The following is a 24,199-nucleotide window of genomic DNA, read 5'->3' as shown; positions in this document are numbered from 1 at the left end:
GTAAACTCAGCAAAATATTCTAAAAGAGTCCAGTAGCCCATAATAGTATTGGGTCTTCTGCTTGACTGGCAGTGTCAGAAATTGTTGACCTGAGTGCCCTACAGCTCAGCATAATAGCATGGCTTTACTTCTTATACTTCGTTTTTATACTTTTCTGCTGGATGGTTAAGTGTATTAGTTTCTGTTGGATGATGGATAAAAAGAACTAGGAGGACCTGAATTTTGTCTGCTATAGATAACTAATCTAATCCAAACTTCATGCATATGAATACATGAAGCAGAAAAAGCGGCTATGGTGTAGCTAGGTTATAAGCATTTATGTGAGTTGCAATTACTAGGTTTTTATAATGCTTGCCTTTGGTCAGCTGACAGCTAGGTGTGACAACATTCTTCATGCTTCTCTCATCAGGCTTAGTTGTAGAAACTGAGTGCCACAATTTAAAAGGGGAAGAGTGTTCCTGTACTTATTTAAAATGTACGTTTCCTTAGAACTTTATTTGAATAGTAAAGCTTAAGTGGCAGGGTGACATTTGGGGAAGGAACAAAACATCAGGAGGGAGGAGATTCTTTGAAGCCTGACTGCCTCCTTGTGGGGCTGAGGGCACTGAGAAGTCAGGCAAAGGGTAAAACAGCACCCAGTGGGGGTGGGTGTGCTTTTGAGGAATTTGCCATGATCCGTTTAGGCGAGCTGTCCGTGCATTTCCATATAAGCTCAGTAGAGATGCTTCTATCATTGTGATTTTAAAATTTTTTATTACCTTAGATTAAGAAAACTTCATTTTTCCAAGTATAGCTAAGTCAGTCTCAGTCTCCTCCCCTCCCCTCCCCTCCCCTCCTCTCTCTCTCATCTTTTTGAGACAAGGTCTTGCTAATTTGCTAGCCTGGTCCCAAACTTTTGATCTTCTTGGCTCAACCTACCCAGTAGCTGGGATTACAGGCATCACTGGCTGACATTTTGTCTTTCTTAATTTCCTTCTATTTAGAAGTAGAAGCAGCATACGGTGGTCAAAATCCAGCCCAATTATTTACTTATCAACTGTGTGACTTGGGCAAGTTACTTAACCTATTTGAGCCATGGATTCTTATATAAAATAAGAATGACACACAGTACCATAAACTGTGATTCCGTCTATAGGAGACACCCAAAATGGACACATTCCTAGAGATAGAAAGTAGACTGGTGCAACACTGACAGGGAAAGTGGGAAGAGGAAAGCAGGATTTCCTCATAGGGTTTCTTTTAGGTGGTTGAAAATGCTCTAGAATTAGTAACGATGATTGTACAGATTTGTGAACACAGTAAAACTCACTGAATTATACACATAAAAGTGCTTAATTATGTCTCAGTAAACAGAAAGGAAATGACAGTACCTACCTGATAAAGCAGTGACATATGAGGCAATGTACGTGAAAGCTAAGATATGGAGTTAGGGCTGAGTGCATGTGGCTGTTTGTGCAGTTTGTGAATCCTGGAGTACGACGTTGAAATGTGGGGTTAGAGAAGAATAAAAGGCAGCAAGGAGGAATGTGGGTCAGAATAATTTTGAGTTAGAGCCACATTAGACCCATGTCTGCAGGCTTCAAGTCCACTTCTGTTTCTGTGGCTCGTTGTTCTGACCTGGCCATGGGAAAACAAAATGCACCCTGCAGTAGGGAGTCTTGTTACAAATAAGTCATAGCACAGACTCCATAGTTTGCAAGACCCTAATTTCCCTTCAGTGGGAGGCTATGGGATTCACTGATTGGAAACGTGACACAGTTTACACAGGCCCCTTATTCCAGTTTCCACACCCCATACTCAAGTTATCGGTCCCCTCATTTCTGATTAGGACTAGGAGGAAATGGCCTTCCAAGCACAATGGCTCTTTGCACCCTGTCCTGATTAGCCTTTACCCTTCCTAATCTTCCTCTCCTGGGAAAATCTGTTTTCCATGGCATTGCTGTATAAAATTCTGCCTGATCTTTTTTATTTTTTTAAATGTATTTAGTACAGGGTCTACAGGATCTCACTACACAGATCGGACTTATAGTGATTCGCCTGTTTTCAGTCTCCCAAGCACTGAAGTTATAGGCACACGCCACCACACCCACTCTCAGTCGCTGTCTCAGCATGCCCCGCATCTGAGACACGGCCCAGCACTCTGGAATCGAATCCAGATCCCTGTGCGTAGCCAAGCAAGCTCTTTAGTGCGCTGAGCTATCTGGCCAGCCCTTGTCTGATCTTAAAAGAAAAAAATGTCTTTATCATCAGTTGCAATACGTTTCATCTTGAAAGTCATTACTTATTTCAGTATGGCTAGTTCTTTCACCTTGCAAATAGTGTTTAAAGAAAGCATGGATTTAATTACAACTCAACTGTGATTGTTCAACTGTATTTTTAAATTTTTTTTTTAATTTTATTTATTTATTTGTGTGTGTGTGTGTGTGTGTGTGTGTGTCCAGCTCAGCCCACCAGGGGGCGGGGCTGTCTGGCATGTGGTGCTGGGGGATTGAACCCTGGTCCCTGTGCTTTGCTAAGCTTGTTCTAAGTAGGTGCTTTAGACCACTGAGCCATCTCTCCAGCCCCGTTCAACTGTATTTTGCTCTGCCAGCATTTTCCTTTTTTTACACTTTGTTCTGTTTCACTATACTGAGAGAACAAAGAATCTTCCTATGATGAGTGGACTTCAAGGACAGTTTTTTGAAAATAAAATCTCAGTATATCATTGAATTAGAGAGCAATATACATTTCACTTTATACTGGTTACTCAGTTTCTGTAGCCTCTAGTCATTTCAGATAGTTTATTTATTTATTGGTTAAAGAGCTATGAGTCTGTTTCTCTTATCCTGCTGACTAGATTTTGAACCCTTAATGATAAAGACTATATTATTTTTTTGTTTTTGTTTTTGTTTTTTTTTTTTAGACAGGGTCTCACTATGCAGTTCGGGCTGGCCGTGTGCTCACTTTTGTAACCCCCAGGATGGTCTTGAACTCACAGAGATCCTCCTGGCTCAACCTCCCAGTGCTGGGATTACAGGCGTGTGTCATGATGGGTGGTTCTGGGGTGGCATAGTGGGCACCTGCATCTGGGGCAGAGACAGTGCACCCAGGAATCTGGGGCCGAGACCACACAGCATATGGGGCTGGGGATCGAACTCAGGTCCTTGTACTTGCCAGGTATGTGCTTATGCCTCTGAGCTATCTCTCTGGCCCCTGTATCAGTCATTGTTGTATTCCCTGCATGCTTAACCTTTATAATTTGCATATAATGAGCACATAAATATTAAATTATTTCTGTGGCTGGAAGATACTGGAATGATATTTGGAAATTAAGTGCAATGTAATTCTCACACCAAAAGGATATTTTTCACCTATAGAAGATAAGGATTTGGTAGAATCACTTATAATTTTATTATTTGGGCTCCTAAAAAAAGAACAACAATAGATTGTATAGACTGGAGTTGGCAGTTTGTTTATTTAGAGATGGAGTCTGGCCATGCTGCTCAGGTTAGCCTCAAACTGCTGGCCTTAAGGGAGGCTCCTGCCCAACCTTTCTGAGTATCTGAGACTATAAGCATGTGCCACTGTGCCTAGAGAGGGTACAGTTACATCATGTGTCAGTATCCCAAGGAATTACTTTCATGTCCCAACGAACGAGTTACATGTATGAATTTCACTATGATATGGGAAGTAATTCTTTTTTTTTAGCAGAACTGGGGATTGAACTCAGACCCTTGTGCTTGCCAGGGAAGCACTTATTCTACTAAGCCATCTCCCTGGCCTCTAAATTCTAAATATTTAATCACTCAATATATATTTAATGCCTAATTCTTTACATGTTACCCAGGTTGAACCCCTCTGTCCAACTGAGATTATTCCAAACTGCTGTTATGAAAGGATCAATATTTTATCCCCTCTTCCTTTGGTTGAGACACAGTCTTGCTATACAGTTCAGGCTGGCCATAAACTCATTATGCAGCACAAGCTGTCTTTGAACTCACAGAGATCCTCTTGCTTCAGCTTCCTGTGTGCTGGGACTATAGATATGTGCCACCACACTTGGCTTCATGTTCTTCATTGTCTACAGGTTGATTACCTACTTAAGTATTACCTGTCTTTGTTGGGGAGCTTTTCTGGGCAGTACTTGGTATATAGTTCAGGACCTTGTGCATGCTAGGCAAGTGCTCTACCACTAAACTATAGCCTGCTTGCTGTATTTGAGGGGGTAGGAGTGGGTATCTGGCAAATTCTATGATTAAATAGCATTGGTAAGAATAGGAGTTGAAGATTGGGTGTTATGGTGCCCAACTATAATCACAGCACTTGGGAGGTTGAAGCAGGAGGCTTGCCATGAGTTTGAGGCCGGCTGAGGCTACATAGCAAGACCCTATGTCAAAAAAAATAAAATAAAAAATAAAACAGAACACCAAGAATATGAGTTAAAAGTTAGGTAAAGTGCTTGCCTAGCATTTATGAGATCCTGGGGGCAAGTAGGAATTGAGATAATCTGCTCACTTTCTGAATGCATATAAGACAATTAGCTCTATTCCTGTACGCCACCCCACCCCTCTTTTTGGAGACAGGATCTTGCAGTATTGCTCAGGCTGGCCTTAAATTTGTGATCCTCCAACCTCAGCTTCCTGAGTTAAAAGTTACAGGAGGGTCCGCTGTACCAACATCAACCTCTCTCTTTGATAAAGTAATGGTATTTGTATTGTTTGTGTGGCCCAAATGCAGACAGCATTTGTAAGGCTTATTGTTAGAGCTTCTGTCATCTCCCTGCTCTTTAGAGAAGCCAGTATCAAGGATGTGAGGCATGTGGCTGGGTGGTGTTTTCCCCTAATATATAGTTATAAAGACCTAAGGTGAATCTGCTCTTTCTTGTAGGAAAAAAATGGCCTCAAGGAATGATGAGTTTTGCTTTCTGCACAGCCTGGGGAATGAATGGCGTCACTTATAAGAGTAGAGAGGTGTGGGAGATGCAGGTTTCCTTTCTTTCTGCTTAGAGGTCTGACTGGCATCCTTGAGGATGCCCGGTTTCCATGTAGGCCACTCAGAGGCTTGAAGAGTAGTTCAGTTCTTTACCTCCTAAAGTTGGCCTGTGAACAGAAAACCATATGTAGCGGTGTTTGATATAAGTGCCTTTTCTCTTTGAGCTATGTTAAGTGCAGTATGTTTTGCTGTCCTTTTTGTAGGCAGTGTGAATGGTTTGGATCCATTCCCCGGAGCTGTATGTATTGTGGCTGTGGGAACCTTTTGCCCACCACTCTTTGGAGGTGGCTTTCTTACAGTGCACTTCTGTTTCCTGGTGTGCCATTCTCTGGGCAGGAAGATGGGAGGTACAACTTGAATACTGTTTTTTGTTTTTTTTTTCTTTTTTTTTTTGCTTTCCACTTGTCCAATGAAAGGATGCATTACAATTGCCCCAAAGAATGATGTCTTCGTTGTGTATTCATAAAAGCCTTTGATTTTGGAAATTGACTTAAAAAATAAAGTGCTTTTATCCCTTTTTCTTGTGTATAAAAAGTTTCTAACTTTAGTTTTATCAGATTAAGAACTGTAGGCCAGATAAGATTTTAGGTTAGTGTTTTTTTACCCTTGCCAGTCCATATAATGGGAAGAGAATTTCCCAAGATTTAAAAATATTGTTTTTCCTAGTACAAGGACTAAGGCCATGTCACAAATGCAGTGAGGGTATGAGACTAGTTTCAGCAAATGCTCTGTTCAACCAGACTAGACGATAGTGAACCAATGTTGAGTTAATGTTTTAGGAGTATTCCATAAAATATACTGTAGCCTTAGTTTTTAATATTACAGAGGTACATGACTACAAAGAGGATTGGGGAAATAACTAGTAGGAGAAAAGTCATTCTTATTTTTTGGCATTTAAAAGCTTGACTAGGAAAGCCTATTTTAGTTTTTCCTCATTGAACAACTGGCTTAATCCGTGGAGAGAATTAAGTTCTGCTCCTCTAACTTGGAAAACTGGCTTAATAGTGGAGAGTAAGAGCCAGGATGGAAAGAGGCAGCCTGCTTTCTTCTGAAGAGGGCCATATGTTTTCTATGCCTGCATACACAAGGGGGCTGCTGTGGACAGTGCAAGGTCAAGCTTCCTCCAGCAGCTTCTCAGTTAAGGCCCTGGGTGGTAATAGATGGTTTTCATCAGGGTCCTGTGCTGAGTCATGATGTTGGTCTATGGTGCTCAGCCTGTGGATGGTTTGCTGGAGGTACCACTCTGGTAAGTACCTGCATAGGATATGTAAGAGTACTCAGTACCACAAAAAAAAAAAACAATCTTCTTGGAGAAGCTTGTCATGTTGGCTTTCCTGCTGGGAACTCAGCTTTCCTCATCACTGGAGAATCTTAGGACCTCACTGTTGCTGAGGATGGCTGTGGGACTTTTCAGGGGAGCTCTGGTGCTTACCTTGAGCATTGCTTCCTGGCTCCAGTGCAGATCCCGCAGCCTGCTGGCACAGCTCCTTCATCCCACTGGCACAGACTTCCTAGCTTCCACCACCGACCTTTGGGCCTTCCCAGCAGGGATCCGTGAAGTGGCCTACATGAAACATGGTTGTGGGCTCTAGGCCTCCAGTTGGACTTGTGGGAGGCACTGTTAAGAGCTGTAGGTTTTCAGCTGGACTCAAGTAAGATACTAGGATCCAGGCCCTCAGCTGGATTCCTTGGTCTTTAGTGTGTACACAGATTTCCTGCACTCTATGGATGTGATTCTTTGGGTGATTCATTATAAAATAGTCTTTAAAAATGTCTCTTGTGTTGTCCACCTTGCAAGACCCTCAAACTACAACAGTATCACTTTGGATTTAAAAAAAAATCATTTCACACATAGACAAATGTTGCTAGAACAACCTAACGAGTTTTTGTACCTGCCTTATTCAAACTTCCAAGTTAATACTTTAACACATTTGATTCATGAACAGCTAGCTCTTTCATTCATATATACATATATATATATATATATATATATATATATATATATATATATATATTTATTACTGGAGATGGAACCCAAATGTTGGCACACTAGGGAAGCACTATAGCACTGAGCTATATTCCTAGCCCTTTTTCCAGAACCTTTGACCCGAGATGCAGACAGGTTGTCTTATCTCTAAATATGCCAGTGTGCCCTTGAACCACACAGAGACATGTTCCTCCACCTCAGCGTATACTCTCCAAATATAAGTTTTGCTAACTCTCCCACCAATGACTTTTGTTTAGGATTCTTCAGGAATATATGTAGTGTTTAGTTGATATGTATCTTCAGACTCCCTCTATCTAGAACAGTTCTTTGGCCTTTCCCTGGTATTTACATCTTGGATGTGTTTATTTTATTTATTTTATTATTATTTTTACATTTTTTAAAAGAATACAAAATGGTAAAACAAAACATTAGAAACCATACAAAATTTCATTAAACAAAGTAATAGGAATTCGACAATGGTTGTTGTATTGGATGTTATCTTCAAATTAGTTGTTTAGGTTTCCAGATATAAACCTGCAAAATTGGTTTTAAAAAAGTTATAAGAAATTAAAAAGAGTCACATGGAGAGAAAACATTCTCTCAGGCTTTCACAGAGAGCAAATTGGTCAAGCAATGGCTGTGACTCATCTACATGGCTGACACTGACAAAGGATCTACAAACTGCAGTACAGGGTTTCAGGCTAAATCCTGAGAGGATTTGACTGACCTTGTCAGATACAAAAGTTACATTTCTTGTTGTATAGGTCTTGCTTTATCTTGGTCTGAACCATCCAGCAGAAAAGTATAATAATGAGTTATGAAAAGTAAAGCCATATTAATATGCTGAGCTGTCAAGGGCTCCAGTCAACAACTTCTGACATTGCCAGTCCTACAGATAACCCACTACTATCATGGACTTCTGGACTATATTGGATTATTTTGCTGAATTCACACACCTACAGTATTTAAATGGCAATGGAATACCCATCTCTGACAAAACTAAACAAAAAAGGGGGGTACAAATGAAGGACCGTTTTGTATCTGTATATACAAAATAGGATAGTTATACAATGAGAAGAAAGATTTGTACTAATAGTGTTTGGACAGGATATCATGTCTGTATCTTGTACTGTGAATAACCACTATGAAGACAACAATATGCAATGTGTTAATTGTTGAAACAGACCTACTAATTGGTTTTGAAACTGTCTCATTGCTATTTGTTTCTCAAAAAAATTAATTAAAAAAAAAGAAAAAAATTAAGCATTAACTTCTTTCAATAGATCAACAGAAAGCAGCAGTACACATTATCCAAACTACTATATATCTATATATCTACATATATCTTTTCCCTTCTTTCTTTTGCCCTTTTCCTCATCCCAGGTTTTCCTTCCCATTAAATAGACTCTTTACCTTTCACAGTATCTATTGTACCTTTCAGATTTTATTTATTCTTCCAGGTTCTCACACTAGTGAGAATGTATGATGTTTCATGTAGGTCTGATTTATTTCACTTAACAGTGCAGTCTCCAGTTGTATCCATTTACCTGTAAAAGCCTTGAATTTATCTTTTTTTATAGCTGAGTAAGTACTCCATTGTGTACAAGTCCCACATCTTTTTTAGACACTCCTCAGTTGATGGGCATTTGAGTTGTTTATGTCTTGGATATGTTTAAAGAACAGCCCTTAGGTTTCCTGTGCTGATCCTTAGCCCTGGTCTGTAGGCTGTTTCCTCCTGACTAGATCCAGGTCCTGAGCAGCTGCAGATAGAGAAATACTGAGATCTGCGCTGCCTGTTGGGGCCGTGCCACTCCCCCAGTTTCCTGAGGTGTTAAACTTGATTGCTAGCTGTTTGTATCTTCTAGGTTTTGCCATTTTATTTTTATTTTATTGGTCCTGGAGATCAAACTCAGGACCTTGCACTTGACAAGTAGGTACTTATGTCACTGAGCTATATCCCTGGCCCGGTTTTGTCATTTTATTTAATTAATTAATTAATTTAGTACAGGGTCTATAGGATCTTACTACATAGATTGGACTTGTAGTGATCCTCCTGATTTCAGCCTCCCAAGTGCTGGGATTATAGGTACACCACTCACTACTCCCAGTATCAATTACCATCTCAGTGCACCCTGTGGGTAGGGCTGTCACGGCATGTCTCACTGGGGATTGAACCCCAGTCCCTGTGTCTGCCTAAGCAGGCACTTTAATCCACTGAGCTATTGGCTGGCTCTGGTTTTGCCATTTTAAATTCACCATTTTCTTCTTTACACTTGACTAATCTTTTGTGGGAAGGTGTTCTGCCTTTTCATAGTACTTTTTTATCTTTTGCTAGACCTAGCATCCATTGACAACCCCCACTGGTTCAGCAGTGGCTTTTCTATTCATAAGCTCATGTTCTGCCACACAGGACAGCTTTCCTTTCCCTTAATGTATGAGTGTGGACTTAGGAATTTTTTTAATTAATTTTATTGAGAAACAAATAGCAATGAGACAGTTTCAAAACTGATTAGTAGGGCAGTTTCAATAATTAATACATTGCATATTGTAGGGTTTTTCCCAATGGGTTGTAACTTCTATAATTTTAAGATTTTAATCCATGTATTATCCCCAGTTGGGTGTGTGAGCCCCTGTTCAAGCTGGTTCTCGTGTCCTTTGACACATTCCTCCCTTTGAAGCATTCTCGATGGTCACATGCTACTTTGTGCTGCCTTCTACACACAGAATAAACCTTCTGTGAAGCACTAGCTTGGCATCCTTCGAGGAACTACTTCCATCTCCACATTCTGTAAATTACAGCTTTAGCTGCCAGCTGTTTCTGTTCCCTCTGTTGCATGACCAGCCTCCAGAAAGGAACTTGTAAGTAGGCTGCCTCATGGCATCTAATTTCACTTGGCTTCTGGTGTGCACATGCATGAGTGTGTGTGTGTGTGTGTGTGTGTGTATGCACGCACACACGCAGACACGCATGTGCACATGCCACTGGGGAGGCTGTTTCCATCTTCCCTGGCATCAGAATACTCTAAGAACTTACAGCAATCTTACCATGGTCAAACTAACTTTAGAGACACTGCTGTCAGCTTGACTTTCAGCTTCCAACAAGAGCTTTGGCTATGTGAGTGCATTTCAAGTCTCTGATTTTCAAACAGCATTCATGAAAGTGCTTTATACCACTTGGTTGTAAAGATTCCAAAACCCAGACTATGTAAGCATATGGTTTCCTTAAAATGAAGTTTCCTGTGGCATTCAGAATTTTATGAGCTGAGAGGTAGGTTGGTATTAGAACACTTGCCTAGCATGCCCAAGGTCCTGGGGTCCATCCTTAGCACAATATAAACAAACAAATGTAAGCATTGAATACAAAATAAAACATTACTACTTATTTTCAGGAACATATATTTTTGTTATTGGTTGCTTCAATTAATTATAAAATCCTTTGTATTCATTTGCTTATAGAAAGGACTTAAAGTGTCTGGCATAAAAGCTCTTATATAGAGATCAACATTAACAGTGAAACCAAAAAACCAAAACAAAAGCAAAAGACAGCTACTGAAGGAGGAAAATCCGTGGGACTAGCAACTAGAATGGCAGTTGTTTCTGTGTTGAGACCTGAATCAATACTGAATTCCTTGCCAACCCACTGGATTTGTAGAGGAAAAAATGTCATGTATTTCCTTATTCATCAAAATGTCACACCTCACTGTCTTAAAAGATGGCTAATAAGAGCAAAGCATAATGGATTTACTTATTTTTTGTGGTACTGAGGATTGAACCCAGGGTCTCACACATGCTAAGCAAATGAGTGCTGTAGCACTGAGCCACATCCCTGGCCAATAACAAGTTTAGTCAGTCATAATTTTTATGCACAGGCCTTAAGAAATGAAGACCCAGAGATCCAGGGAAAACTTATTTTAATACTTAGATTCTGAGAACAGACAGCCATATAGAAATATGAGTAGACAAAAGTATGATCTGATAGTAAGACCATTTCCTTTGGTCCCCCCATGAGTATTGGGTGGAAAACAGACAAAAAGCTGGGTGCTTTGATTCAAATCCATTGCTGTTACTGCAAAAACAGTTTAAAGTATCTATCCTGATAGGTCATTAGTGACATAATAGTTTATTAGCATTCCTATTTGTACTTTTCTTTGGTACCAGGGATCAAACTCAGGACCTTGTGCTTGCCAGGCAGGCACTTAAACTGCTGCACTATCTCCCCAATTTACAGACTGATTTTTTTTTTTTTTTTTTTTTTTTTTGCGGAACTGGGGATTGAACTCAGGCCCTTGCACTTGCCAGGGAAGCACTTATTCCACTGAGCCATCTCCCTGGCCCCTTACAGACTGATTTTACTGGTGTGGTGGCACACACCTGTAATCCCAGCACTGGGGTGGCTGAGGCAGGAGGGTTGCTCTGAGCTCAAGGCCAGCCTGGGATAAAAACCCTGGCTAAACTACATAGTAAGAACCTGCCTCAAAAAAGAAAAAAGAGGGCCGGCCAGATAGCTCAGCGAACTAAAGTGTCTATTTAGGCAGGTGCAGTGATTGGGGTTTGATCCCTGGCATGCATTGCCAGAACACCCCCCCCCCCCGCCCCGGCACACTGAGATGGATTGGGACTGGGCATGGTGGCTCATACCTGCAATCCCAGCGCTTGAGAGGCTGAAAAACAGGAAGGATCACTATGAGTCTGATCTGTGTAGTGAGACCCTATAGACCCTGTACTAACTACATAAATTAAAAAAAAAAAAAGAATAATCTTCAGATCCAAACAGTAACATACACTGATTGATAAGAAGAGCATTATGTCAGTCTGCTTTAAATGGGGGTCCTATAATTACTAAATTTTGTGTTTGACTCAAGATTAAGAAACTTGTGGTGGGACTGGGAAGAGAGCTCAGTGGTCTCAGTGTCTGCCTGGCAAGCACAAGGACCCGGGTTTGATCTTCAGGGCTGCATGCCTTATGGGTCCTGCTGTGAGCCAGCCACTGAAACTAGGTATGCTGGTGCGGGCCTGTAATCCCAGCACTGGGGAGGCTGAGACAGGAGGATCACTGTGAGTCTAAGTTGCATAGCAAGGCCCTGTACCAAAAAAATAAATAAATAAAATATTTTTTTTTTAAAAAAGAAAGAAAGAAACTCATGCTAAGGACACTGTCCAATATTAATGTAGCACCAAGTTGTAAGTACAGCTCCTACATTCCTGTTTCTGCCTTTCATCTACTTAGATGCAACCTGGATTTTTTTAAGCTTCTGTTTCTTTAAATATCTTATAAATGAAAATAATGATATACCTTGTCTGTTGAATTGTGAGCAGTTAAGTAAGATGAAGCAAATAAAATGGTAAGTACACAGAAGGGGCTCGGTAGGTGGGATCTAGAGCAAGTAAGACAGTGTTCTCCTTTAGTTGCTCTTCTTTTCTCTTGCTAACTGGAAACCTTTATTTAGAAGTTACTCTAGTCAAGTTAATCTGTATTTAATAACAGCTACCAAGAGAAAGAAAAATGAAAAAGAAAAGCCTTGGTTTCCACTTAAGACAAGTGATACGCATCTTCCTGCAGCCAGAGTTGGCAGGGTTAACGTGCGCCGGCTGAGAAGCCATGCTGTTACCTTCTGGCAGATCATATGCAGATGCTGCTGTATTAATTACCAAAGAAAGCCCGATTAATTCAGAAGTCCTTTAACTGTCAGCAAGGCAGCTGCTCCAGCTCGGAAACAGGTTTCCTTCCTCCCTCCTACTGCCAGTCTTCAGCTTTTAATCTCTTCTTTAGAGACAGAAAGGACTGCATTCGGAGCCCCTGGCTAGTTCAGTCAACTTTTTGATCTGTAGTAATCCTTGGGGGAGGCTGCATAATTAATTTCACATATACTTTAAAGTAAAATAAAAATAACCTGCTGTCTCCCTTACATCCTTACTCTTTCAACAGTTAAAACAGATAGTAACCTAGAATTTAAGAGCTGAAACGGATGTCAAGTATGTACTATCCAGTGCTCTCAGTTTACAGATGAACAGTGCAAAGCCCAGAAAGAGCAGCAGACTGCCAGGGTCACAGCTAGTTAGTGGCGAAGCCTGAGGTCACAGCACCCGCCCTTGTTCTAGTGCTATTCCCATTGCCACATTGCATGCCTTGTCACTTAGCTAGCTGTGTGCCCAGAGGAGCAGGCTGGAAAACCGTCTTCTTTCAGCAACATTTGTGTCTTGGTCTAAATCTTATAGATATGTTGGAGATTAATGAAAATGTAAATGATTTGTGGGACAAACAAAAGGCTTGTATAGTGATGTGTGGAAGTCCATATAGCCAGACATGGTGGCTTATACCTGGAATCCCAGCTACTTGGGAGGCCCACACAGGAAGATCACAAGTTCAAGGCCATCCCGGGCAACTTAACAAGACCCTGTCTCAAAATAAATAATAAATCAGTAAAAGGCTGGAGAATGTATCTCCTTGTGAAGGTCCTGGGTTTAATCTCCATGCAACCACACACACACACACACACACACACACACACCAAAAAACAAAAACAAAACATAGATTGAGGATGTAGCCCAACACTAGATCACTTGCCTAGTATCTGTGAGTCCCTGGGTTCAACCCCCAGCATCACACACAAAAAAACCCAAAAAAACAAAAAAAAAACCCAGCAATGACCATCTTGAGAAGCTTACTTTCGTTTTTAAAATGTATTTAGTACAGAGTCTACAGGGTCTCACTATTCAGAACAGACTTGTAGTGATCCTTCCTGTTTTACAGCCTCCCAAGCCCTAGGATTATAGGCTCAGTTTCAATTGCCTCTCATTGCACCCTGGGGATTGAGCCCCCATCTCTGCATCTACCTAAGCAGGCACTTTAATCTGCTGAGCTATCTGGCCGGCCCTTGAGGAGCTTTCTTAAGGCAATAGGCTCTATGAGGAGCTTTTGGGGTGTAGAAACAGACCTGGGCTCAATATCAGCTCCCTTTCCTACCTACTGGTCTTTATTGTTTTGACAGTAGCAAGTTTATTTGTAGTAACTGTTTTTGTAGCAGAGATGGAGCAGGAAAGGTAATAATTTGGGTCAGATGAATAATGGGTGAGTCTACTATGCTTCAGCCTGCTGCAGCATGTTTTATTGACTTTCCTTTGCTGAAACTTAGTCTCAGAGAGGTTTGGCGTCTCCTTCTGATCCTGAAAAGTGGTACAGTTGCTTTTCTTCTCTGTTGTGCATATTCTTGTAGTAGCAGTAGCAAAGCTCATTTAGCTTTGCCCTCCCTTTAATTATGAAACTTTTAGTACAGGATTGTGAAGGTTGTCAGTGTGAATGGAGAATCTGGGAGGACTGGGAGAAGAGGAAAGCTGGGAGGAGTAGGTGAAAGTCTGGCTGGACTTCTCACTGCCCCAGCTGAGAGGAGGTGGTTGCATTCTGCAAGGTGAGTGGAGGAGACCCTGCTGTCTGTCCACATCTTCTCTCCATTTTGAACTAGTTCCTCTTGAACTATTCGTCATTTGTACTATGCTTTTTGAAATACTTTGTAGACTTACTTATAGCTTTCTGTAGACAATTCTCTACTGTAAGTGCATTCTTACGCAGAACAAACAGATGTATAACTTTAAGCATGTACTGTGTGTCAGTCATTATAGTGGATGGTCAAGACAGCAGTAGGATGGTTCTTCAGGGTTTTAATGACTATAAATAGATAATGAGAATGAACTGTGTTAAGTCCATAATTATGAACAAGGTGCAAAGGATAGCCCATTGGTATACTTTAAGTGGTCATGCAGACTACTATGCACTTACACTTTCAGATGGTTGGTTAGAGATTAGCCCAGAAGCCTGGTGTTTTACTCTTTGGGGGAGTGATATTGGGGATTGAACCCAGGGGCCTCCCACTACATCTGCAGCCATTTATTTATTTATTTATTTAGGATGAGAGTATTTCCAAATTTCTAAGTTGCCCAGGCTAGCCTCAAATTTGTGATCCTCCTGTCTTAGTCTCTCATAGTGCTAGGATTATAGGTGTGCACCACCACACCCAGCTTGGTGTTGTACTTTGTACTTAGTAAAGAGAGAATTAGGTACTCATTGAATACTATATGTTCACTTTTTCAAAGAGGATTCTTTCTGGGGAGACTTCTTTGGTTCAGTGTCTGATTTGTGTGGACTTAAAGGCAGATATGAAAGCAAGGGACTTTCTGAAATGCATAGAGAAGCCTAGGGAAACACAGACCTCTTTAAACCCTTTTGGTGGTGTGTGTGAAAGACAAGCAAGCCTGAGGATTTGAGATAGTAGCAGGTACATTCTGAAGTAGAGCCACCTTTTAGTAAATCAGTCCTCTTGTTTCAATTGCATGAGTAAAATAAAAGTGGTTTATGGTATAGTGACTAAAGCATACACTACTTCAGTTAGTAATAGTCCAAAGCTTCAATTATGATATAGTGTTTGGTTTAAAGATTGGCCTTTCTAAATCTCAGATGGAGGCAACTCTGGTGGTGAAGAAGTGGGACAGGATTGTATTTATTTATTTAATTTATTTATTATATTTTAGGGAAGAGTCTACAGGGTGTTCAGGGTCTCACTACTAGATCAGACTCATAGTGATCTGCCTGTTTACAGCCTCCCAAGAGCTGGGATTACAGGTGCGGGCCACCATGCCCAGTCTCAGTTGCCTTCTCAATGCGCCCTGGAGGCAGGGCCAGTAGGACATGGCAGGTCCAAGGATCAAACCCCCGGCCCCTGCGCCTGCTTGCAGGCACTTTAATCCACTGAGCTATTTGGTTGGCCCAAGGATTGAATTTAAACTGTAAGTTTCAGGACATCAGTTTCTAGTTCTTTTCTTCACATAAAGATCGTCATATTTTAGGACACTTTGCTCTTTCTTCAGTACTGTTTAAATCTGTTTGGGGAAGCTAGCCAGTCAGAGTTGTGGTGGTTGTTTTGAAGGGAAGATATTTTTTGAGATAGATCATACCTCTTTCTAGATTTCCCTGGATTTGATCCCAGCAGGAGTTAAAGACCTTTGTCTTACTCAGGGACTTGTTGACCATAAGTGGAAGGAATATGACTTGATGAGGAAGTCTTGATCCTAACTCAGCACCCAAGGTTTTTAGAAAGTAGAGATGAACTGAAAATACTCTAGATAGAGCTCATGAAATCTTGCAAACCTCTTCATTTCAGTATATGTACATATGTACAGATCAGCTGAGGTATTAAAAATATGTCATAAGTGAGGAGCATAAGCTAAAAATGCATATAGTAGAGACATTTGAAAGAGTCATATATGTTCACAGGTTAAGTATTCTGTCAGAAGGGAGGCTTAATTTTGACACATTCAGGGCCATAGAGATGGCTCAGCGGACTAAGCGCCTGCCTAGGCAAGTACAAGGACCCGGATTTGATCCCTGGTACTGCATGCTGTGCTGGTCCTACCCTGGGCACGCTGAGCCATCCATTAAGACCCGGTCTTGGTGGTCTTAGTACTGTTTAAATCTGTTTGGGGAAGCTGAAACAGGATGATCACTAGCAGTCTGAACTGTGTAGTGAAACCCTGTACCAAATATATAAAATAAAAAAAAAAATTTGACATATTTAGGTGTGTTTTTTCTTTGGCTTGTGTCCCAGTTACTGTAATTTTGATATTTTTGTATTTGTGATAGAATCCTTGTAACTCTATCCTCCACTGACTGAAAAAGGAAGATGAAGGAAGGGAAGATCAGGTCACTGTCACCTTTCAGGGTACAAGTAACTTACTGTTCCTTGGGGACAGCTGGGAGAACAGCTCTGTTTGATATTTGGGGAACTTTTTCTTGACTTGGTTGTTTTCATGTATTTCCTTTAACTGAGCGTTTTCTGGAAATGCTTCCTATAGGCCAGTGATGAGAAGACTTTTAGAGCTTTCAATAACAGATGGCCCACTGCCATCTGCATGCCATAAGTTGTCACTACTGGTCTAGGATGTGGATGTCCTAATGGACTCTCCGTGTGAGTCTTTCTAACTCTCCCTCACTGTTGTCTCTACTCCTATTCTCCCATCTTCCCCTCCTCCAACCAGGCCAGCTGAGCTGCATTTCCTTTCCACCTAAGGAAGAGAAGTACCTCCAGCAGACTGTGGACTGCCTCCCCTGCATACTGATCCTCGGGCAGGACTGTAATGTCAAGTGCCAGCTGTTGAACCTGCTGCTGGGGGTGCAGGTGCTTCCGACCACCAGGCTGGGCACTGAAGACAGCTGTAAGCTGCGGCGACTACACTTCACCTATGGAACTCAGACTCGGGTCAGCCTGGCGCTCCCTGGACAGTATGAACTAGTGCATACACTGGCTGCTCACCAGGGCAACTGGGAGACCATCCCTGAGGAGGACCTGGAGGTCCAAGGGGACAATAAGGATGCTGCTCATGTGTTAGCTGAGCTGGAGGTGACAGTGCACCATGCCCTCTTAAAGGTACCAATCTCGTGCTCATATACCAATTGTAATTGTACCAGCTTTGCTTTTATTCTGACTTTATGAAAAAGTAGTTTGGTGATATTTATTCTGAACTCTAGCAGCAACCTCTGGAGTCAGAGGAAAATAACCCCAAAAGTTGAAAAGAGACAATATCCCTGCTTCTGCTTCTTGCTTCAAGGCCCTGAGTAATTTGCTTGTCTCCTCGCCTCTTAGTCTGCTGTTCTGAGAGAAAAAGAGTATGTAACAGCTATATCTTAACAAGCTTTTACAGACAGACTAGCTGTAATTAAAATAAAATACCTTTTCATTTTTTTCCTTATTTTAGGGAAGGATCTACAGGGTGTTCAGGGTCTCACTACTAGATCAGACTCATAGTGATCTGCCTGTTTACAGCCTTCCACGAGCTGGGATTACAGGCATGTACCACCATGCCCAGTCTCAGTCACCATCTCAGTGCACCTGGGGGCAGAGTGGGGCCAGCAGCAGGACTGGAGATTGAACCCCTGGCCCCTGAACCTGCTTGCAGGTGCTTTAATACACTGAGCTATTTGGCTGGCCCTCCCTCTTTATTTCTTAGTAGGAGGATGTTGCTGGAATTGTCTCTAACTGTCCCTTTGTGAAAGAACAGGAAGACAGTGGGTAATTACTGTTCTTATTAGAAGTGAGAGCAAGTGAAAGTCTGTGTGGCTTTGCCCTAGCTCTAGCCATGAATTTACTGAGATGGGCAGCTCATGGTTGCAGTGTGAGGAGCAACATGTGACCCCGTCATCTTGGTTTCTCTCTTGAAGTGAACTCCCAAAGAGTGCACAGGAACTGCCTCATCTCCTTGGAGATCATGTTGACTGTCCGGTGTTCTGTCTCCACCTAGGATGAAGTCCTCTGTCTTTGGGGCTCCCTTTGCTGCTGGATAGGTTTAGCCCACCTGACCAGACCAAATGGGAATCCGCAAAGGATGTAGCTGTGTTGGGTCAGGAACCACAAGGAATGAAAGAGTGGTCCTGCTCAGAATGGAAAGTTCATCACCTTGGGCAGCCATGCCAGGAAGGATGGGCTCGTTTGGCAGTGCTTGAGAGGGCATTCTCTTCTTCCCTATCACATCTTTACCTACCCCTCTCCTAAGAGAGTGGTCCCTCAGGCAGTGAGTGGGCCCTCTGGTGTGGCGTGGTCCATGAGACTCTAGAGTGCTGCCGTCTCATTTCCTTCCACAGCTCTTATTTCTTTCCTCTTGACATGCTAGAGAGGCTGTGCAATAAGCCCCTGCTTTCTCTCAGCTAGGGCTAGGTTTTCTGTGTTGAGATTGAGAACTTACTCTTTGGGCCCCAGGAGAATTCTTGGGAGATTCCAGCTGTAATTCTTGACTAATGACTGAGGCCTGGTCAGTCGACCCATGAACTCTTTCACAGTGTGTCAGTATGTGATTCCTATACAACTGTACTATATACTGCTTTACTGTAGTTCCTTCAAGGTACCAGCTGCTTAGTTTTCAGGAGGTTTTAAATTTTAATTCACTGCCATTTGCTACAACATGGATTGACCTGGAGGATATTATGTCAAATGAAATTATCCAGACAAAGAAAAAATACTAAAAGTACTATATGATCTTACTAATATGTGGGATCTTAAAAAATGAAAACAGTGATTAAGAGGACAGGGAAGAGGGTGGAGTTTGGGAGGAGGAAATGGGGAAGTAGAGGTTAAAGATACGAAATAGTAGGTATTTAGGCCCCAACAAACCTAAAAATCTAGAAATTCAAATTGTGGACTACAGTAAATCAAACTGTGAATAAAATTGTTAGGCAGTTTTGTTAAAGACTAGATTTTAGCTGCTCTTACCACAGAAAAACTGAGATGGTAGATGTACTGATTAGCTTCACTATAGTAACCATTTTATTATCTGTATATATCCCATTGCATACTGTAAACTTGAAATATGCACAATAAAATTACCTAAAAAACAGAGGTATATGTACCTACTATATAAACACACACACACACGCACACACACACACACACACACACACTCACATCTATAATAAGTTTCATGAAGTAACTTTTACTTCCTGCAATGTACACTGATATTTTCTTTTTTTGACTTAATTTAAAAAAAAAATGATGGCAGCAACCCACTAAATTTACGCTATGACCTGTTCACTGTGATCTATTGCTTAAAAAAAACCCAAAACTATAAAGTAGCTAAAATGTCTGTTATAAGCTGGATGGCAATTTTTCCTGTTACAGTCATGGAAAGAACAAAGCTGTCTGTAGCAAAATACTTGACGGATTTCTGGTTTACAATTCTTTTCTTCCTTTCTTCCTCCCTTTTAGCCTTCCCTCCCTATCCCTACCCCTCCTTTGCCTTGTTTTCCTCCCTTTTTCCTTCCCTCCCTCTCTCTCTCGCCTCCATTTTTTCTTGCCTGTGTGCCTCTCTCCCTTTCTTTGGTGGTGCTGGAGATCTAATCTAGGACTTCATGTACACTAGCTGCCACTGAGCTATACCCCAACCCTGTATGGCTTAAATTACTTATATGCTTGCTTTTTCTCAACACGCAAGCTTTTTCTTTTTTCTCTTTTGGTGCTACTGAGGTTGGAATGCAAGTCTTTTGCACTAAACAATATCCCTGACCCCTTTTTATTTTTTATTTTGAGAGAGGGTCATGTAAGTCACTAATTTTCCCAGCTGGGCTTGAATTTACAATCACCCTTCCAGATTGCTGGAGTTACAGGTGTGTGCCACCGTGCCTTTACTGGTTTAAATTTCTAGTGCTCATTATTTTTGTTCCATAAGAGAGAGTGATTCAAGAAGATGACAGCAAGGAAAGGCCAAGCCATTCCCCAAGTGCATATCTGAGCACACATCTTACTATTGGGCCTTCCGTGAATATGTGTGTGTGCTAAAAATCCAGACTTGAGGTCACAGTTTAGACCACTTGGAGTTGTGATATCGAATCAGCTTTTTCTTGGCACAGTTCTAATAAGGATTCTTGCTCTTCTTGAAGAGTTCTCCGACCTCTCATGTTGTTTCATGTGGTTGGTGAGGCTTCCTTTGTCAGTGTTTCTCCGGATCTGCTTATTTTTAACAGTTTTGATGTAGAAATGGTAACAGACCCTACTGGTCTAAGTTTAGAACCCCTTGATGCTAAGCCACAGAGGGCCTTGCCACCTCATGGCATTCAGGTCCTTTTGGTACATATGCTCTCTCATCTGTGAAGCAGATAGATGTCCAGCTCACTCCAGGGAGCAGTGCACAGCTACCTGGAAGATTGGTTATGCCAGGGAGAAAGATCTTTTCATTTAGCTCCAGTTATATTTTGGATCAGTGAGCTCATGCTAAACAGCCCTCTGTTTGGTCTCTAAAGGGGGAGGCAAAGAAAGGAAACCTTTAGCTAAAGGAAACCAAGACTGAATTAGGGGAAATGGGATGTTCATTTTGAACTGTCAAATTATCAAAGCAGAATTTTCCCTGCCCTCGTATACAATGGTTATTCTTCTAAAACATTAATGTCTTAATAAATTAGCTGTTTTCAGTTTGTTCCAGAATAGGCCAGCACGTAGGGAATACTACACTGCTTGGTATTCCCAGAATTTAAGTTGTGGATCCCTTGAGATTGTCAGTTATTAATTCAGTAATAGAGGAACACTGTCAAGCTATTTGTACTTGAAATTCATTTAGTGTTAAAGCAGTATTTTTCCAGTTGGCTGCACATTTCACCATTCTCCATATTCACCTACATTCATTAGCTCTGTCTTGGTATATGGAAGTGGACTTCACCTTTACTCCTCTTCCCAGACTACATATACCACCTCTTTTGTATTTCTTCTTATAGATCTCATGGAACCATTAATAGCCTGACAGTTGGAGGGAGGGAGGGAGGGAGGGATTGAGATTGATTCCTGTGAGCATGCATAGGAGAAGGAATGAAAAGTAGCATTGGTGGGCTGGTGAGATGGCTCTGTGGTCTAAAGCACCTACTTTGAGCAGGCTTAGCAAAGCACAGGGACCGCGGTTTGATCTCCCAGCACCACATGCCAGCCAGCCCCGCCCCCTGGTGGGCTAAGCTGGACACACACACACACATAAATAAAAATAAATTTTAAAAAATATATATAAAAAAAAAAGAAAGAAAAGCAGCAGTGGTGATTACACTTGCTGGACTTGAGGTGGGGCTTCTGGAGCCTCGTAGTGGTATTTCATTTACTGTGATAGTTGTGCAGCCTCCGATGTTTATCCCACCAGGTGCTTTCTGGCCTTTTCGACAGATGTGCATGTCCTCAGGCAGCCAGACTGCCACACAATTGACAAGAGTTATTGATTTATGGTGCTGTCTGGTGAGGTATAGTTCAGGAAACTGAGGGAGGTTAATATTTCTAGGCAAAGGGCTGGGGAGATAGCTCTGTAGAGTAAGTGCCTGCCTGGCAAGCACAGGGTCCTGAGTTCAATCCTCGGTACCACAAAAATAAATAAATAAATAAATAAATAATAAAATATTTCTAGGCAAGCTCAATGACTTGTAAATAAATGTATTTTTAAAAATATTTTATTTTTTATTTATTTATTTTTTTTTGCGGAACTGGGGATTGAACTTAGGCCCTTGTGCTTGCCAGGGAAGCGCTTATTCCACTGAGCCATCTCCCCAGCCCATTATAATGTTTTAAAACTCTAATTATAGCAGTGAAGTTATCTCTTTATAACCCTTAATAGCAGAACTTGGTGTGATGGTACACACCTGTAATCTGTACTTGGGAAGCTAAGGCTGGAGGATCACAAATTTGAGGCCAGCCTGGGCAATTTAGGAAGATCCAGTCTAAGGAAGGAAAGGAGAGAGGGAGAGAGAGAGAGGGAGGAGGGGAAGAGAAGAAGGAAGGAAGGAAGGAAGGAAGGAAGGAAGGAAGGAAGGAAGGAAGGAAGGAAGGAAAAGGGTAAAGGGTGAATAAGGGAGCAAAGGAGGGAGGTTTTTTACTCTGTTACCCATCCAGTTCCACACTGGAAGTCCTTTCTTTTATCCTACATAAGTCCTTCCTGTTCCATCCAGCTGACATAGTTATTATTTTGTCTTATTAGAGACAATATTGTTTATAATTCCTTATGACACTTTTGTAGTAAAATGAAAGGAATTATGGGAAGTAATACTGATGTGTGATGTACATGTGTCAGTTCCCCACAGTGAGTGTAGCCATTATGTACTGCAAACAGGTACTAATACAATTTCTTAAATATACAGAAGTATGTAAAAGCTAAAAGGTAAAATATTTCCTTCTCTCTCTCTTTTCTATTTTATTCTATTTCTCTTCTCTCTTTCTCCTTGAATGGTGAGTTTCAGATTTCCACTTTTATTTGCCCCTATGGATACCTGAGTGTCCCTAAGGTAGATTCGGAGAGGCTGTTCAGTACATTCTGGTCGTTTGTCTGTTACCTCACTCATTGCAGTCTGAGATATGGAGATGATAATTTAGATCCTTAAAGGCTTTGAGTGTTTGGGATTGTAAATATATTTTCATTTTTACCATGATGGTCTTGTGTTTTCTCTGGTAAGTTTAGGATTGTTTGTAATTATTTTTTTCCAGGTCTTATGTCTGGCCTCTGAGTTAGCACATGATGTTTTTATTAGGCAGAGAGACGGTTTTGTGCCCATTTTGTGTTGATTGCTGGAGTAAAATTCTGTGTTGGCTTCCCATTAATCCCATCTTTTTCCTTTCTTTCTTTGTATTTGCAGTACTTGGGATCAAATTCAGGGTCTTGTGGAGTTTATCCCACTTTCCTAGGCGTTCATCCCTCGTTCTTAGCTAGAAATCCATGCAGTTGCAGCTCTCCCTTGGAAATGTTTGTGTTTAGTAAAGAGGCAAGCTATTATATTTTATACAACGACAAGAGGAGAGAGGTGTTTTCAGTAACATGTAACTTATTTTTAAAGGGGAGTTCAGGAAACTATATGTGAAAACACAGTAGAACCAATCTGATTGAAAAACAGACAGGATAAACTTGTTGAGTGCCCTAAGGATCGCTAAGATATGAGGACTGTGACTGAGCTCAAGGGCATGAAAATTGCTGAGCAATTATTTAGTTATGTACTGCTTTTCTGTGTGACGTCAATCTGAGGGAGAAAACAAAGATATCTGCTACCTTTCAAGTTTAGCCTGAGTGCCTAACTGCCTTTTGTCTGAATCATCAACAAATACAATCGCCCTTTACTATCACTGAGCATCAGTAATGTGCTGCAAGCTACAGAGTAAGGAGTCCTCACCTATATAGGTGGTGTTCTTAGGAAGCTGTCTGCTTTCTTCAGCAATTGATTGCCACAAAACCAAGGTTTGTGTTATTCTGGTATTTAGAGAGTAGCAAGCACCCTTCCATTGCATTCACTTAATCCTGCCAGGAAATCCTAACGTCAACTTTTGTAAATTCTGTGGATTTGTACAGAATACATTTTTAAAGACTCCATGCAGTATACATTCTATAAGAGAAACTGTTTTAGGAATTTGTGTGGGTCACAGTGGAAATTGAGGAATCCTCTCATACTCAGATTTCTTTTTCTCCCTGATTGAGTTAGAATCAAAATACTTACTGTTCATTCTTGGAGTAGAGGCAAACAGCAATTTCAGATAAATGTGTGGGATCAAATGTGTGGAATGTAGGTTGAAAGAGAAATTTTTATATATGCTTAAATGTGGTTTTGGGCAAGTAGGGAAGGTATCACTTCCTCACTAATTCACTCTATTTATGCTTACTGCATTAGGTTCTGGGAAGAAGTATAGATTTCCATGTAACAGAGTCAGGTTAGATTTCAGTCTCAGGTAGCCATTATAGGTTCCTGGCCAGGGCTCATCC

At 41.2% G+C, this 24,199-nt stretch overlaps 1 protein-coding gene across 3 annotated transcripts in view; it reads left to right on the top strand.

The window, feature by feature from the left end:
* Positions 1 to 24,199, top strand: part of Dstyk (dual serine/threonine and tyrosine protein kinase) — a 52,492-nt gene that overhangs the window by 4,566 nt on the left and 23,727 nt on the right. For all 3 annotated transcript variants that reach the window (XR_002818066.1, XR_002818067.1, XM_004641116.2), the window contains exon 2: positions 16,985 to 17,373. Coding sequence is in view for 1 of the 3 variants with exons in the window: in XM_004641116.2 (XP_004641173.1) it covers positions 16,985 to 17,373 (389 nt within the window). In the remaining 2 variants the exon portion in view is untranslated. The remainder of the gene's footprint in view (positions 1 to 16,984; positions 17,374 to 24,199) is intronic.

This window comes from Octodon degus, unplaced genomic scaffold, assembly GCF_000260255.1.
Source record: "Octodon degus isolate 3935 unplaced genomic scaffold, OctDeg1.0 scaffold00131, whole genome shotgun sequence".
Taxonomy (NCBI): Eukaryota; Metazoa; Chordata; class Mammalia; order Rodentia; family Octodontidae; genus Octodon; species Octodon degus.
This window is presented reverse-complemented; position numbering and strand designations above follow the sequence as displayed.